The sequence below is a fragment of the Podarcis muralis genome, chromosome 1 (genome assembly GCF_964188315.1).
Source record: "Podarcis muralis chromosome 1, rPodMur119.hap1.1, whole genome shotgun sequence".
NCBI classification, from domain to species: Eukaryota; Metazoa; Chordata; class Lepidosauria; order Squamata; family Lacertidae; genus Podarcis; species Podarcis muralis.
Window position 1 is genome coordinate 79,580,707 of NC_135655.1, and position 14,599 is coordinate 79,595,305.

The window sequence follows — 14,599 nt, forward strand, 5'->3', positions numbered from 1 at the left end:
AATGAGATCTCCCCATAGCTCAGGTTTTTGTGTGTGTGTGTGTGTGTCTTACCTAAAAAGAAAAAGGCAATAGCCTCTATCCTGGGAGGGTGGTGTGTAGATGTGTGGCAGACTAAGACTCCACAGCAATTCAATGAAGTTTAGGTTAAGATCGCCCTTTCCACCCCGTCCGCGTTGGCTCTACCAGACATGTGTTGGAGTTGCGGCAGGGGCAGAGGAAAGGGTGGGTGGGGGGAACCCACAGCAGTGGTACGGTAATTCTAAGGGTCTTCAGATGGGGCTCCCAGATACTGCAGATCTGTTTAGGAGGAACATAGGAGGGGGAGAGAGAAGCAGGGGCTGTAAGGAGAAGCAGGAGTGCTTGCTTGTCAGTAACAGGCTGTTTCACAAGGGAGATTTCAACCAGTTTTGCATTGCCGGCATTCAATGCAAGAACATTTTCACAAGTAACATTGAGTAACAGTGCTAACCTACACCCCTCTGCCCAGAAGTAAGTCCCAACAAATTCAATGGGATTTACTGAAGAGGTAAGAGTATAGAATTGCTACGAAACAGATTTCTGCACTTCTTTCACTAGGAAGGAAACCCCTCCTTGGCTGCACTAAATGCCACTAACAGATTACATGACCCAGTCTGACTGATGGGGCAAAATGAGACGTTAATAAGGGGGACATAACTCCAAGTCTCTTATTGTGCCTGTTTGTTTCCCCTCTGTTCAGCAATGGTGCCACCTGGTGGTGAGCACTAGCAATTGCAACTACATTTCTCATATCCTTGTTCCTTGTGAAGACAGCCCACAGCCATTATCAGATGCTATCAGTGCCCTTGTTCTGCTGGGTCTCCAATATCTTCCCCAGCCCATGCCTGTGTGCCCCTCTCGGCTGCTTCTAATGAATGGTAGTTCCTCAGTGGCAGGTGCCATTTCCCCTTATGCCCATTCATGGAATGTGCAGCATTGTAAGGAAAAGTGGCAACCGTCACTGGGCCACCAACAGACACTGCAGACATTATCTACACATTTTTATTACTTTTATGCCACTTTTACTGTTCCAGCTCCCTTCAAAGAATCCTGTGAATCATAGCTTACTGGGGGTGCTGAAAAATTTATGTGAGAACTCCCCAAACAGAACTATGGTTACCAGAGTTCTCTGGGCAAAGGGGTTGACTATTAAATCTGTAATGTGAGCTGAGAGCAGCAAATGTGAAACTGGTGATAACTGGGGATGGGGGCGGGCGGGCCTGCCTACCTGGGCAATTTCATTACTACTAATAAAATGGCAGATCCATCCAGGAATGCAGGCACCCATACACATTTCACCAACACAGAGATAAACCCAGTCACCATCATAACGTGGATTCCTACCTTAACACAGTTGTTCCTTTCAGTTTATAATAATCTGATTTAAAAACCATCAGTGCTTGGTCATTAGAATTAAACCAAAGGCAAGTATGTTTATATCTGTGGATTTGCAGATTGATAACCTGATTCAGAATATATGAGCAGTCCCAGCAGCTAACCATTTTGCTTCTTATCTTTCCCATCCCTGTCCTCTCATCTTCCCTAAGTTGCTGGTCACACTCTTGCACAGAAATCTAAATAACCCGTTTTACAAAAAACAAAAAGAGAGCTTGACTGAGTTGGCCTGTCCTTCCTTCCTCTGAATGGAAGTTAAAGGCCTGAAATGCTGGGTGGTTGTGCTTGTGCATCTGTCTTAACTCCTTGCACTTCCCCGATTCAAAATGCGGACTCAGGCTGGTGCCCAGCGACAGCCCGCTTTGGTTTCCTATGAGAGACAAGTGGATCAATAATCAAACAAGCTGATCTTGTGTGGTGGGGGAGGGGGAAATATCAGTGGTTTAGCAAGTTAACACCTTGTAACAGTAAGTTACCCAAAATACACCCAAAATATTCTTAAGAATGCCAAGGAGGCTTAAGGTCTGGAGTGAAAAAAATGTTCTGTTTGTTGCCTGACAAGTGACCCCTTGGGGATCGAAACACTTTTCAGTCTGGATATACGTTTAGTGTATACTATACGTTCTGATGGCCTCCCTCTTCAACTTCAGGGATGGTCTCCTGCTGAGCAAGGGCCGTGCCATGTGCTTGTTGGGCTGAAAGGCATTTTTTGCTGCTCTCAATGTGTGGGCCTCGGGAGGAGCCCTAGGATGCCAATGCATATTATATCAGTCCAGAGGCAAAGCTCAGACACTGCTTTCCTCAAGTAGATTTGAGCTTGCTTCTTCAGAAGCGTATTTATCCAATCCTGAAAAAAGGCACATTGGGAATAAAACTAGCCTGCCTGAGAGTTGGTTTTGTGAGGTTACTGAGGTCTTCTCTCCCTGGAATGTAACTATATGGCGAGAGAGAGAGGGAGGGGGGAAGCCAGAGGCAAATCCCATTGCTTTTCCATTGGTTGATGCTGTTTGAAACGACTGGTCATTTGTGTGTTCCAGTGTCACCAGGACTTCTGCAGAGCATAAGTTAAAGAGAGAAGAGGCTAGCTGCCAGCCAGAAGGTCAGAAACTCCAGTGTATGACTTGCAAACACAGCCAGGCAGAATATTCCTTTTACAGAAAGAATTCCAGTGTTTCAGCTTTAGAGAAGGACTCCCAGCGTCATCGTTGAGAAACGCCAGTGTCTAAGAAAGCCGCTTCGTTGGCTCTCTGGGTGCTGAGATCTCTTCCCAGCTGAACTGTATTTTGTAGTTCTGAGGTGCCCAAAGACATTGAATCCAGGCATGGCTCCAGTGTAGAACTTTCAAATCCAGTGTAAAAATGTGGAAAAAGAAGGAATGTCGATGTCTCTACAACAAGTAAGGCCTTTGGAGGACTGAATGACGAGCATCTGGCATGTCAAGGGGGAAAAAGATGCCTCAGTATTTCCATGTTTTGCTTGCTAGTGGCATCGTTCCCCCAAAGTTGTTTGGCATTCTAATGTTGATATTCCACCGCAGGGTGGGGTGGGGGAGAACCACACCAGCTGATGACAGAGGCAACAGGATAGGACTTGGGGGAGGGAACATCCAGTCCAATGAGCCATGTGGGCCCATTTCAGTTCCAGTCCAAGGGCAGTGGTGCTCCCGAGACTCACTCACACAGCCAGTAGAATTGGAAGTAATAGTCAGTGAAGAGAGAGCCCATCTGCTCCACAGCAGTACTGCAGTTTGCTTGGCCCTGTGATGAGAGTGGAAGGAAGAAAAAGAAGGTTCAAGGGAACTGGAAACTGTCACAGAAGAACAAAGGTTAGCCAACAACAACGAGAGGCATCTCCAAGGCCCTGTGTCTGGGTGCAAACACTCAGATATTTGGGTAAGGGGAGTTTGACTAAATTTTCTGACTCGGTCATCTTTTGATATAACCCCCCCCCCCCCAGCTCTAAAGGATGAATCTAAAGGCTGTTACGTTGGGAGAGGATATTGCAGGTACTTATACTCACAGGTTTAGCAAATCGGAAGTGATAGGTGAACTCCTGGAACGGCATCATCACCACAGGCCAATGGTATGTTACTCCCTACGGAAGAAGTAGAAGAAACCATACCTGGATTAAAAGGACCTCTTTCTCTGGCCTGTGCTAGAGGGAGAGCTAATGCACCTTGCTCTCTGCTCCCTCTTTGTAGTGGAAAATCGATGTGAGAGAAACAGGCAGCAAGATGCAGTACTCCACCTACCACTGCCACTTGCTGTGCCTCTCTTGTAGCCACGGGTTGGGTGGGCAGAGAATATGGGATGGGGATACACAGAATTAAGATCTTACTGAACTGGAAAATGCAGCTTACTGAACCGTGAAGGTCAAACTACATATGACCTTAACTGTGTAGTTCTGCCCTTGTGTGGGCTTTTCCCCACAAAGAATGGTGGTAATCTGGGAAACCCAGCCAGATGGGTGGGGTATAAATAATATATTATTGTTACTACTACTACTACTACTACCACCACCACTACTACTACTAGGTTCTACACAGCGAGAGGGCTATTTCAGTTCTTTGCTCCCCATGCCAGCAATTGGGTGGAGTGAAGACCTGCACTCAAGACCTGCACTGCAGAACCATGCAGTTAAGGTCAAATGTCACTTGCCCCAGATTTGCTCTGAAAGAAGAGACAACACTTATTCTGAAAAACATGTGGTTAAAAATGTAGACCGTATGCCCAGCCAGCACTAAAAGCTGAACAAGCCAGTGATGACCAGTTATGAAGATGGTTTACTTATGAATGTTTACGCATTTTTATCTCCCAGGAAAGCCTTCACATACAACCTTGACAGGTATGCCTCTTTCTACCTCTCTCCTTTACAGCACAATACTATACATACAGAAGTTCAGCGAGCCTTACTCACAGTTCAGTGAGGATTGCGGCCTTAAAGAGGATCCAAAGGGCATTCACCCAACAGTATGCAGAAACTAAATACACCAGTTTCCTTTTCTATTACGAGCAGCAACTTAGGGATGCAACTGGCAAGCACCTGCCAGCCATGATACTTTGTGGTCCTACCTGGGTGCCTGCTGCATCAGAGAAGCTGTCCGCGTTCACGGTGTTGTGCTGACATGGGTTGCTGGAGGCGAAACCACAAAAATAGCCAGACACAGCAGAGGAGGCGCTGGGAGAGAGAGGAAAGGGCAGAGGAGGATGTTTAGTGGAGGCAAAAAGGTAAGCAGTCTTGATACGCAACATTGTCATACTTTGGTACTCTCACCTGCAGCACCTTTAAAGACCCCCTTTTTAATTGAGCATTCATCATAATTCATGCTCATTGTGCTATTGGAGTGGTTATACATGATTGCACCTTCAATACCATTTGTGCCTGCAAAAATTTTGTGGCGGTCATACTGCTTCATTTACAATAGGTACATGCCCCGTAATTTCCTCCTAAAAATTCATACCACGAAGGTACCAGTTTTACTTTTCTTTTTAAAAAATCTCACTGTTGTTACCCTATAGTGCAAGCACCTCAAAACAACTGAAAGGCGGAACGATGTGCAGATGGTTCAGTATAAATCTGCCACTAAAGGGCTAATAATATTGCCTTGCTGACATTTGCAGAATGCACTTACAAAAAAGGACTCACCAGTCTGGAGGGGACTTCTCAGTAACAGGAATGCCACAATTTCATCTTCTCTGATCTGTGCATTCCAGTTTTGTGAGCTACTTTCACCACTTTGCATATCCACCCACCAACCTACTCAAAGTAGCTGCTTCTCTTACTACTTCTATTTCAATATGTTTACAGAGGCTTGCAGTCTAAGTTAACTTAAAGAAATATATGGAAAGAACATTTCCAATTGCCTCCTTAATCACCCCTCTCTGTGGCCACCTGTGATGCCTGAAAAGCCTCTCTGGAGAGTGGGGAGGGGCTCCTGAATAATGTGCAGGAGCTCCCCCCCCCCAACTGGATCGTTGTTTTTTTCCAGGGGGCTGCAGGCAGGAGGAGAGAATGGGAGACCTTCCCTCCATGAGAATCCAAATCATGACAGTCTGCAGCTGCACTTGGCAGCAGGCTACTTTGAATAGAGATGGTAGATTAAACTCCTGAAAGTCGACCCAGTACTTTCCCCCCTGGATTACATGAAAGAGGTGGGGAGGAGGGTCAGGAGTGCACAAGCAAGCAGCAGTGGGACAAATCCCCTGGATCTCCTCTTGAGCTGTGTTCTGGCTGGAAGGAGTGGAGAGGCCAGCATAAGAGAGGATCCCCTTCATTCAAGAGGATTTGCTCTCATCTTGCAAAGCTAAGTCAAGTGTGGGGAGGGAGAGGAGGATACCTGGAGAACAGAGTTCTCTCACAGGAAGCTGCCCCATACCCTATCAGACAGCTGGCCTATCTAGCTCAGCACTGTCTACACTGACTGGCAGCAGTTTGCCAGGGTTTCTGGCAGGGGTCTCCCTCTCTGTGTGCCCCACATGGGAATGCCAGGGACTGAACCTGGGAATTTCTGTATGCAAAGCATATCCCTCTGCCACTGAGCTAAAGCCCTTCTCCTTTCTCCTGCCTATGTCTTCATTGTGGTTCAGGGCCGTGAAAGGCGTGAGAAGAAAGAGACAGATGAACACACAGCAGACAGAAGTTCCTTGCTTGTGGGCTCTTCTGCTTTCTCCACCTACAGTTCGGAGACCAGGATGGAGTCCTTCTTGCTCACAACTCCCACCTGATATTCAGCTGGCTGCTGACCGTTGCAATGTCACTTGAGGCTGCACCCCTCCCCAGAGCCCCTTGTCTTCCCAGGAATTCTTACTCACTTCATCTCCAGAGTAAGATTTGTGTTCACCGAAGTAAACTTGCTGATGGGGATGCGGTACGTGATGTTCCCCGTCCTATATGCAGAGACAGAAAACGGCAGCATAAATAACATGTAGCAACAGCCTCTAGTTGTGGAAGCTGTATCCCTCCCCATTAGAACCAGGCCATGCCGACTCCTCTGCTGCACCTCCAGCTCACAATCCAATGCAATCCCTGGGGAGTTATATCATGCTGGACCCCGGCTGGGAGAACAGCCTTAGGCTGTGAAACGCCATTGTACCATCCAGCATTGTCCAGTATTGCTTGCTCTTGAGAGGGCAGGGACTCTCTAAAGCAGGGGTGGAGCACCTCTGACCTGGAGGCCACAAGCCATTCTATCTGGCCCCTGTGACTCTCCCCATGCCACATCCCTTTCTCCCCTATTCATGCCCCTCACCAGTGCAACTCTGCACCCTCAGTGAGTGTTCACGCCTGCCTGGATTGTGTCCTTGAACTCTGATAAAATTTCTTAGTTGCCGGGAGGGAGGACAGAGGGGGGTGAGGGGTGTGTGTGTGTAGAAACCAGCTTACTGTAGAAAGGTAACATTTACAATAGTTGTTCCACCTGCTTTTGCCTCTGGCAAAAGTGTGCTCAGAAGAGAAAGTGGCCCTGTGGCTGAGAAAGTTCCCCCACGCCCGCTTTAAAGGTTTTAGGCAGAGTTTCTTCCTAGCCCTGCCAACAGAGACACCTTTAATTAGAAACACCAGAGATTTGAACCTGGGACCATTTGTATGAAAAGCAGGCACACTACCAGCAAGATCATATCTTCCCAATAAATCTACAGTCTCTCTACACGGTCTACAGTCTACACGGCAACTTGAGGATTCTGGTCAGAAGCATTCCACCTCAACATAGCCTTCTGCCTGTGTCCAAACTTCCCTGCTGTTCCAATACATGAACCCACATCCGATAATGATTCCGTCACTAAACACAAAACTAGCTAACGCAAGTGGTCTTGGCGTGACAATAAAGATAATGCATGGGGAAATCCTGACTTGTTCATTGATCAGCTGCCTGCATTTCCCCCCTAGGAGAAGCCCAGTCTGCTGAGAACTTGGCCTAACAAAGGTTATGGCAGGACAGCACTTCACCCACCTGCATTCATCACCAGCAGCACAGGCCTGAGGCGTGATGACCACGTTGCTCTCTACAAGTGATATGGACTGGAGCACAGGAGCTTTTCCTGCAAGGGGGAAATCATCCATACAGGAAGAAAGTTATTCTACACGGCAGGCAAAGCCAAGTCATGGGTGTTCGGAGAACCATCAGAGCTCCTAAAGCTATATAATACAGTCTTGTCCATCTGGTGCCCTCCAGATGTTGCTGGGCTACAACTCCCACCATCCCTGACCAGCTGCTGGGGTTCCTGAGAACTGGGAGTCCAAGAACCTATGGAAGGCACCAGGCTAGGGAACAATGCTGGAAGGGATTTCTAAGGTCATGAAGTGGAGGCAAAGATGGCCACCAACCTGCGTGGCTTTAAAAGAGAATTAGACAAATTCATGGAGGACAGGGCTATTGATGTCTACTAGCCACGCTAGTTATGCTCTGCCTCCATGGTCAGAGGCAGTATCCCAGTTGCTGGAAACTGCAGGTGCAAAGTGTGCTGCTGTGCTCAGATCCTGTGTCAAGGTCTAAATATACAGCAAACAGTCACAAGGAAAAGAGGGGATGCTTACCCTCCTGGCTGGTGCTTCCTGTGCTGGGCTCCTCGGAGTCTGATTGGCTGGTGGTGCTGCGCCGCTGCCGTGTCTGCCCAGGGGAGAAGCTGTTGCGTGTTAGAGGGAGGTTGGAGATGTATTTGGACTTTCCTTGGATGTGGGTGAAGGGGGCGGATGGGCTGGCATTGGGGCTGCTGAAGCCCCGTGATCGCTCAGGGGTCTTTGGCCACTTTGTATGGGAAGTCACCTTGCCAGTGATTCCCCTCGATTTAGCTTTGATGTTGGTCACTGGCAGCAGTGACATGAGGCTTTGATCTGTGAAGGTAGAGCAATGAGAAAAGAATTGTGGTTTGCGCTTTGAAATGGATGTGAGGGCAAGAATCCTCACTACTTTTTCTCCATACACCAAACTTACACCTACCCTCCCAACATTAAGTTATCATTGAACCTTATATGTTCAGGAAGTGCAAACTTCTGGAAACAATGCAATGCAAATCAGATAAAGGTATAGGAGTTAGTTAAACCTTCCATGTGGAAGCACACAGGGGGAGGAAAGGGGACAGCATTCTGTCAGGCGAGCAGAAATGCCTTATTGCTAAGCTGAATTGTGTGTTCAAGACAGAATAGCGTTTACCTGTCCGGTTGTTGGTGGCTGGGGTGGTAGTCTCAGAAGCTGCATCAGAAGATACGTTGTTTGGAATGGTGTTCAGAAAAGGAGAACAGCACATGGAGAAACAAGGCGGGTCGAAACAGACTAATATGCTATGGGCAGGCAAGTCATAGAGCGATTCAGGCACATGTGTTGTGGCTGTAGGAATAATAATAATAATGAAAAAATACCAGCACCAGTTCTATGTAGGTCAGAGTAAAATGACAAAGAGACAGAGCAACACACAATAACCTCCTGCATTGTAAGGCCTGGTTCATGCAACCACTTTGGGACTTATTTATTTCAATATAGGCCTTCTGCGTGCACAAGGACTGAGTTTGTCCATTAGCAGATGGCATGTATTACATTGGCCCTCGCCATTAATAGTGAGCAGAAGCTGCCCATGATGTGTAGTGCTGATTTTCTTTAAAAATGAAGCTTACTGCAGTAGAGGGACAGCTGCTTCTTGGGTGAAATGGTAGATCAACCTGCCCATCATGTGAACACACAAGAGGGACCAGCCACGTTCCCCACGCCTGACTTTCCAGCTGAACACCTGACTGGCTTAGCCTGGGAGACATTTTCACAGAGACAGCCACAACTGGTACCTACCATGCTGTTTAAGGGAAGCATCATCAGGTGTGTTTGATGAGGCAGCAGTAGAAAACATAATCTGATTCTTATCAATGTTCTGACTGGACCTAGAATGCAAGGGGGGGGGGGGAATGTCACTTGAAGTCTTTACATATATATTGAAGAAATGGTATGTGTGCTAACAGATGGATTAATGAGGCAGCTGAACATCAAGGTTTGGAACGGAAGGGTGCAAACAGGCTGTAGAAAGGAGGACAGGGAGGGGAAAGCAAGACAGAAAGCAGGATGGGAAAAGGAGGACACCCTGACAAAGTGTCAATGGGTGAACAGATCAGGCAAAGCCTAAAATTGATGCCAGGTATCTATTACAACCCTCCCATCTCAACAGGGATGGCAAATGCCCAAAGGTGAGACGGAAAGAGAAATTCAGAATCTGACAAATGGCTTCTGACCAGGTCCCTGATCTCTCTCTAGTCCATATCAATTGAAGAAGCACTATTTCCACTTGATGTGCCTATAGATGTCATCCCCCCCCTCACAGCTGTATCTATATGTAGTTGTAAACTGCATTCTGCAAGTACAGACATTCTTCCATCCACAACCTGAGGACTTGTTCCCTATGCTGATGCACAGGAAGGAAAGCCTTAGGCCTTTCTTTTCCCTCACTGGTGAGGCAGGTTAGCTATCTGCTGCAGTGCTGGCTGCTATGTAGACTTCATGCTGTGAGAGTTTTGGGCAACAGCAGCAACAACAAAATTGTTTCCAGGGTGAGGGTGGGGTTGGGAAATGCCATTCAATTCCAATGAAATTTGAAAAGGGGGCTTACTTCTGATGAAACATGGTTAGGATTGTGCTTTCAGCTGCCTAATTCCCAGCTTAGGTACTGCACCACCCAAGTGGCTCCCTCTCAGCCTAAATTTCATTGCCCTGCTTGGCTCCAGAATGTTCATTCAAACAGTGAAATGAAGAAGGGACAGGAGTAACTCCCCTGTGCGGAAAGGTCACAACATCTGCGACATTCTGGTTTAGAAAAAAGGCAAGTCAAAGAGGATGTAAGTGTATGAAATTATGCACGGTGTGGGAAAAGTGGATAGAGAAACATTTTTCTCCCTCTCGCATAATGCTAGAGACTCGGGTCATCCAAGGAAATGGAATGTTGGAAGATGTAGAAGAAAGGGCTTCTTCACCCAGCCCAGAGCTACACTCTGAAATCCATTACCAAAAGATGTAGTGACAGCCACCAACTTGCATGCTTTTAAAGGGGGATTAGGCACATTTGTGGGGGATATCAGTGGCTATGTGCTACCTTCAGTGTCAGAGACAGTTGCTGGGTACCACAAGTGTGGGAGTGCTGTTGCACTCAGGTCCTGCCTGCGGCACTTCTAGTTAGGCATCTGGTTAGCCCCTGTGAGAACCAAATGCTGGACTAGATAGGTCTTCCACTTGCTCCAGCTGAGCTCTTACATTCTCTCTCTCTCTCTCTCTCTCTCTCTCTCTCTCTCTCTCTCTCTCTCTCTGTCTGTCTGTCTGTCTCCCTGCTCTGTTTAGGAGGAGGAGTACTAAAATATAGGCAGCTTTAAAAAGAAAAAGAAAAACACAGAAGATGAAGAGTGGGTGGCATGGAAACACAAGTCATCATCAGAAAGGATGCAGCATTTACATCAACAGTATACAGAAAAAGAAGGACCATACCGTGGACACAGGGCAACTGGGATGCCAGGACCCCTGTGCCGAAAGAGAGCCAGGAGGCAAGTGGTCGGCACAGCAAAAGAACTGCAAGGCAACAGGAAAACAAAGGAGGGGTGATTTGGATGAGGAGGAAGGGTGGGCAGAGAAAAGAGGTGGGGAGAGAAATAAATGGAAAGAAAGGAAAACAAGTAGAAAAGGGAAAGAGAAAGATCAATCAATTATTTAGGAATAAGTATTCCTACAGTGGTGTGAACCATCTAAAACTTCTGGGTACGCACAGACAAAGAAGCTTGGAATGCTTATTCCCTATGGACCGAATTCAATGCCATGCTATGGTGAATGTCCAGTCATCGCAATCACTGCAGCTTGTCGGACAGAACAATCCCCTTCTCCTCCTTTAGCACTGTTCTGGGGGTTCTCCCAATCCCCCCAGAGCCAGTTTTGGGGGTCCAGCCAACCTTGTTGTGCAAGCAGACACCCTCACATAAGGCTTGTGCTGATGGGACTCACTGGTGAATCCCACCCCAAGACTCTGACCTTCAGTTACTGTAAATTAGCCAACACATATTTGGAGTCATGCATCTCTATATATTTCTGTATTTCTGTGTATTCACCATGCAGATCTGGCATAGAATCTGACTTCCTGGGAATCCCTCAATTCATGCCAGTAAGTTGTGGTTATGGGAGAGCCAGTGCCATTTAGTGGATAGAGTGTCAGACTAGGACCTGGGAGACCAGGGTTCAAATGTCCACTCAGCCAGAAAACTCATTGGGGGTTCTCCCCACCCTCCCAAGTGGATCTTGAGGGGCATGGGGGAGTGCAAGCGGGGGAAAGTCTCATTGCACTGCTGGGGGGTCCTTGCCCTGGCTTCTGTTAGTAGAATGGGGTAGCTGAAACCAGTCCTAAATAAAGAGATTTCCCTTAGGGACAATAAATAAATAAATTCCCTCTGGGGCCACATCCATAAATCACAATAAATAAAAAAATTTCCTCAGGGACTATATTTCCAAGAAACAGCTTTGATGTTTTCCGTTTCACTCATCTCCTGGGCAGTGTTTATTATAAGGTGCTCCTTTTCTTTACCAAGCTGACAGCCCCAAACCCCAGCTGTATTAGAGATTCTTTCAGACACCCTCCCCCCTCTAGATAACATATCTGGTCTTCTCAACACCTTCTTACACTCTTTTCCATATCTGATCTTCTAGCGCTCTTCTGGTTTGAAGGTTTCTTTCATGATTGTGCGCTTTCCTACTTAGGGTTTCGAAAGGAAGATGCATTCCCTTCTGAGGAAGCAAGTGACCAAAGGAGGAATGGGGGCAGGAAAAGGAGCTACATACCCTTCTATATCCACAACGTCTTCCTCATTGCGGTAGCTCAGCACATAGAGGGTAGACATGGATATCACGCTGCGAAAGAGAAGAGAAGAGAAACGGAGCCTTTGGAAACATAAACTTTCAATATTTCAGGGAGGAAAAGGAAGTTGTCTCCAAACAGGTCAGCCTTTGTGTGTATGATTAACTCAAGTCCAGGGAAATCTTTACTCCACAGGACATCAAAGAGTACATATACTCAGTGGCATACCTCGCCAACTCAGTTTGAAAGTAAAATATGGTTAGAAAGGGCACTTGCCGAAGAACAACCACCCAGAAGTGCAATTTGATTTGAAATCATATTTATTACAAGTGGACTCTGGTAGCCAGGAATCCATAGTAAAAAACAAAACAAAACAAAAAACAATACCAGGAAAGACATCAGATCAGTTTCTGCATGACATCCCATGGCTGCCTATCTAACATACAGGATTTGCCAACTAAAAGAGGAGGCACCAGAACTCCAAATTTCCAACAAAGCCGCTTTCTAGTCTTAAAAACAAAACAAAAACAGGTTTCTAGTTCTCCTTATTGCTGCGATTATTTTGAAAAATGTGGTGGCAAACCTCACCCCCTAAAAAGGTGGGAGGAGGGAGGGAAAATAAATTTTAAAAGTCCAGGCTCTTCAACTTTACTGCAAAGTGATTCACTTAATTTTCTTCTGATTTCAGGACAATAACTGTAGTTGCCATCAGTGCAGTTGTAGCAACCAGCAATACACTGGACAGGCTCAGCCGTGTTCATGAAAATGATATCCACACTTTTGTCACATGCAACCTAAAATAGGTGGATTTTATGACTGAGGTACATTTCACTGTGATTCTATGGCAACAATCAAGAGACAAGAGCACAGTGCTAAGAAGAAAGCACTTATTGCTTCACCTTCATTTGGGATGAAACTGGCCCACCCCTAGATAAGCATAACCAGATAAGCATTCACTCACAGGCCAGAAGCCCCCCCCCATAACAACAACAACAACAACAACAACAACAACAACAACAACAACAACAACAACAACAACAACAACAACAACAATAATTTATTACTTATACCCCGCTCATCTGGCTGGGCCTCCCCAGCCACTCTGGGCGGCTTCCAATAGGATATTAAAAACACAAGAAAACATCAAACATTAAAAACTTCCCTAAACAAGGCTGCCTTCAGATGTCTTCTAAAAGTCAGATAGTTGTTCATTGCCTTGACACCACTACCAAGAAGGCCCTCTTCCTGGTTCAAATTCTCAGTTCTGTGCACCACTCATCTGCTGAGTGTGAAACAGCCCAGGTGTGCAGACACCAACCTGAATGCCATGATGATCACCAGGGCAATGATGGTGCCTTGAAGGAAACGTTGGCTGATGCACGCTTGGTCCGTGACCACAGAAGGGGACTGCACAAGACAAGGGGGAGGGAAAGAGAACCATCAGAAATTTCATCAGAAAGTTATCCCTGTATTCCTACTCTGATCTTTCTGTGTCATTCTTTTGGGGATAGCAGACTTTAATGTGCCCCCTCCTCACTGATCCTCAGGTAACTGTTCACCCACCCTCCCCAAGAAAGAGCCAAGGTGTCTGAGGAGGCTTTGGTACCACATTTCAGAAGGCTACTAAATAAAGGAAATAAAGGAGAACCCTGAGTTGGTGAAGGAATTATGAAATGCAATGAAAATGCAGACTTTTTGAAGAGGAAACAGAACGCAAATTATTCACAAGGGAAGGTTGCTGGATGAAGCAGGAATGCAAGAGTCAGCTCAGACACCAGAAAAAAAATCAGATCAAGGAATGCATCATGTATACAAAAATAGTTCTCAGCCCATGGAGACCATAAATATCACCATGCAAGCGTTTTCAATTTGTATGTGCTAACGTTCACCCAACACCTTAACAAGCAGCCTCAGCAAACACAACTTGGTTTGTGGGACTCAAAGGTAAACATTCGATTCCATCTGCACACCATGATGGTGAGGTGCTGTACAATCAAGAGCCGCAAACCCAGCCTACAGAATCAGCAGCTGCGTCTCCTTTCAAGTGCCAGAACCAGCTTCAATAACACAAACGTGCCTCATGCACATGAGCAATCACAGCTCAGATCACAACATGTGTCTCCCTTACAAAGGCTTCTTACCTTGCTGGACATTTTGGGGGGCCTCTTTTTGTGTGGCACACTTCCTGCACGGCTGAACTGACTCCCTGCTTGGCTACAATGAAAGGAAAGTTAGGATGCACCCAGATCAGCACTCCTTATCACATTTAATTTCACTTCATTCTGCTGCTCCTCCCTCTCCCACTACTAATCTGTTTCTTAACAAACACTCTGTTTTCATAATTTTAGCATGTATACACACGGACCACATTGACTTTGGTGTCGCT

At 46.5% G+C, this 14,599-nt stretch overlaps 1 protein-coding gene across 7 annotated transcripts in view; it reads right to left on the reverse strand.

Moving 5' to 3' along the window:
- Positions 1–1,939: 1,939 nt before the first annotated feature.
- Positions 1,940–14,599, reverse strand: part of MYRF (myelin regulatory factor) — an 89,494-nt gene continuing 76,834 nt past the window's right edge. For 5 of the 7 annotated variants that reach the window (XM_028736933.2, XM_028736913.2, XM_028736924.2 and 2 more), the window contains 12 exons: positions 14,355–14,427; positions 13,532–13,620; positions 12,198–12,266; positions 10,863–10,943; positions 9,189–9,277; positions 8,562–8,735; positions 7,946–8,242; positions 7,362–7,449; positions 6,226–6,300; positions 4,486–4,591; positions 3,434–3,508; positions 1,940–3,171 (listed from right to left, as the gene is read on the reverse strand). In XM_028736933.2, the coding sequence (XP_028592766.2) occupies positions 3,085–3,171; positions 3,434–3,508; positions 4,486–4,591; positions 6,226–6,300; positions 7,362–7,449; positions 7,946–8,242; positions 8,562–8,735; positions 9,189–9,277; positions 10,863–10,943; positions 12,198–12,266; positions 13,532–13,620; positions 14,355–14,427 (1,303 nt within the window). In that variant the 3' untranslated portion in view covers positions 1,940–3,084. The remainder of the gene's footprint in view (positions 3,172–3,433; positions 3,509–4,485; positions 4,592–6,225; positions 6,301–7,361; positions 7,450–7,945; positions 8,243–8,561; positions 8,736–9,188; positions 9,278–10,862; positions 10,944–12,197; positions 12,267–13,531; positions 13,621–14,354; positions 14,428–14,599) is intronic. The other 2 variants (XM_077932404.1, XM_028736942.2) reach the window with 1 other exon arrangement.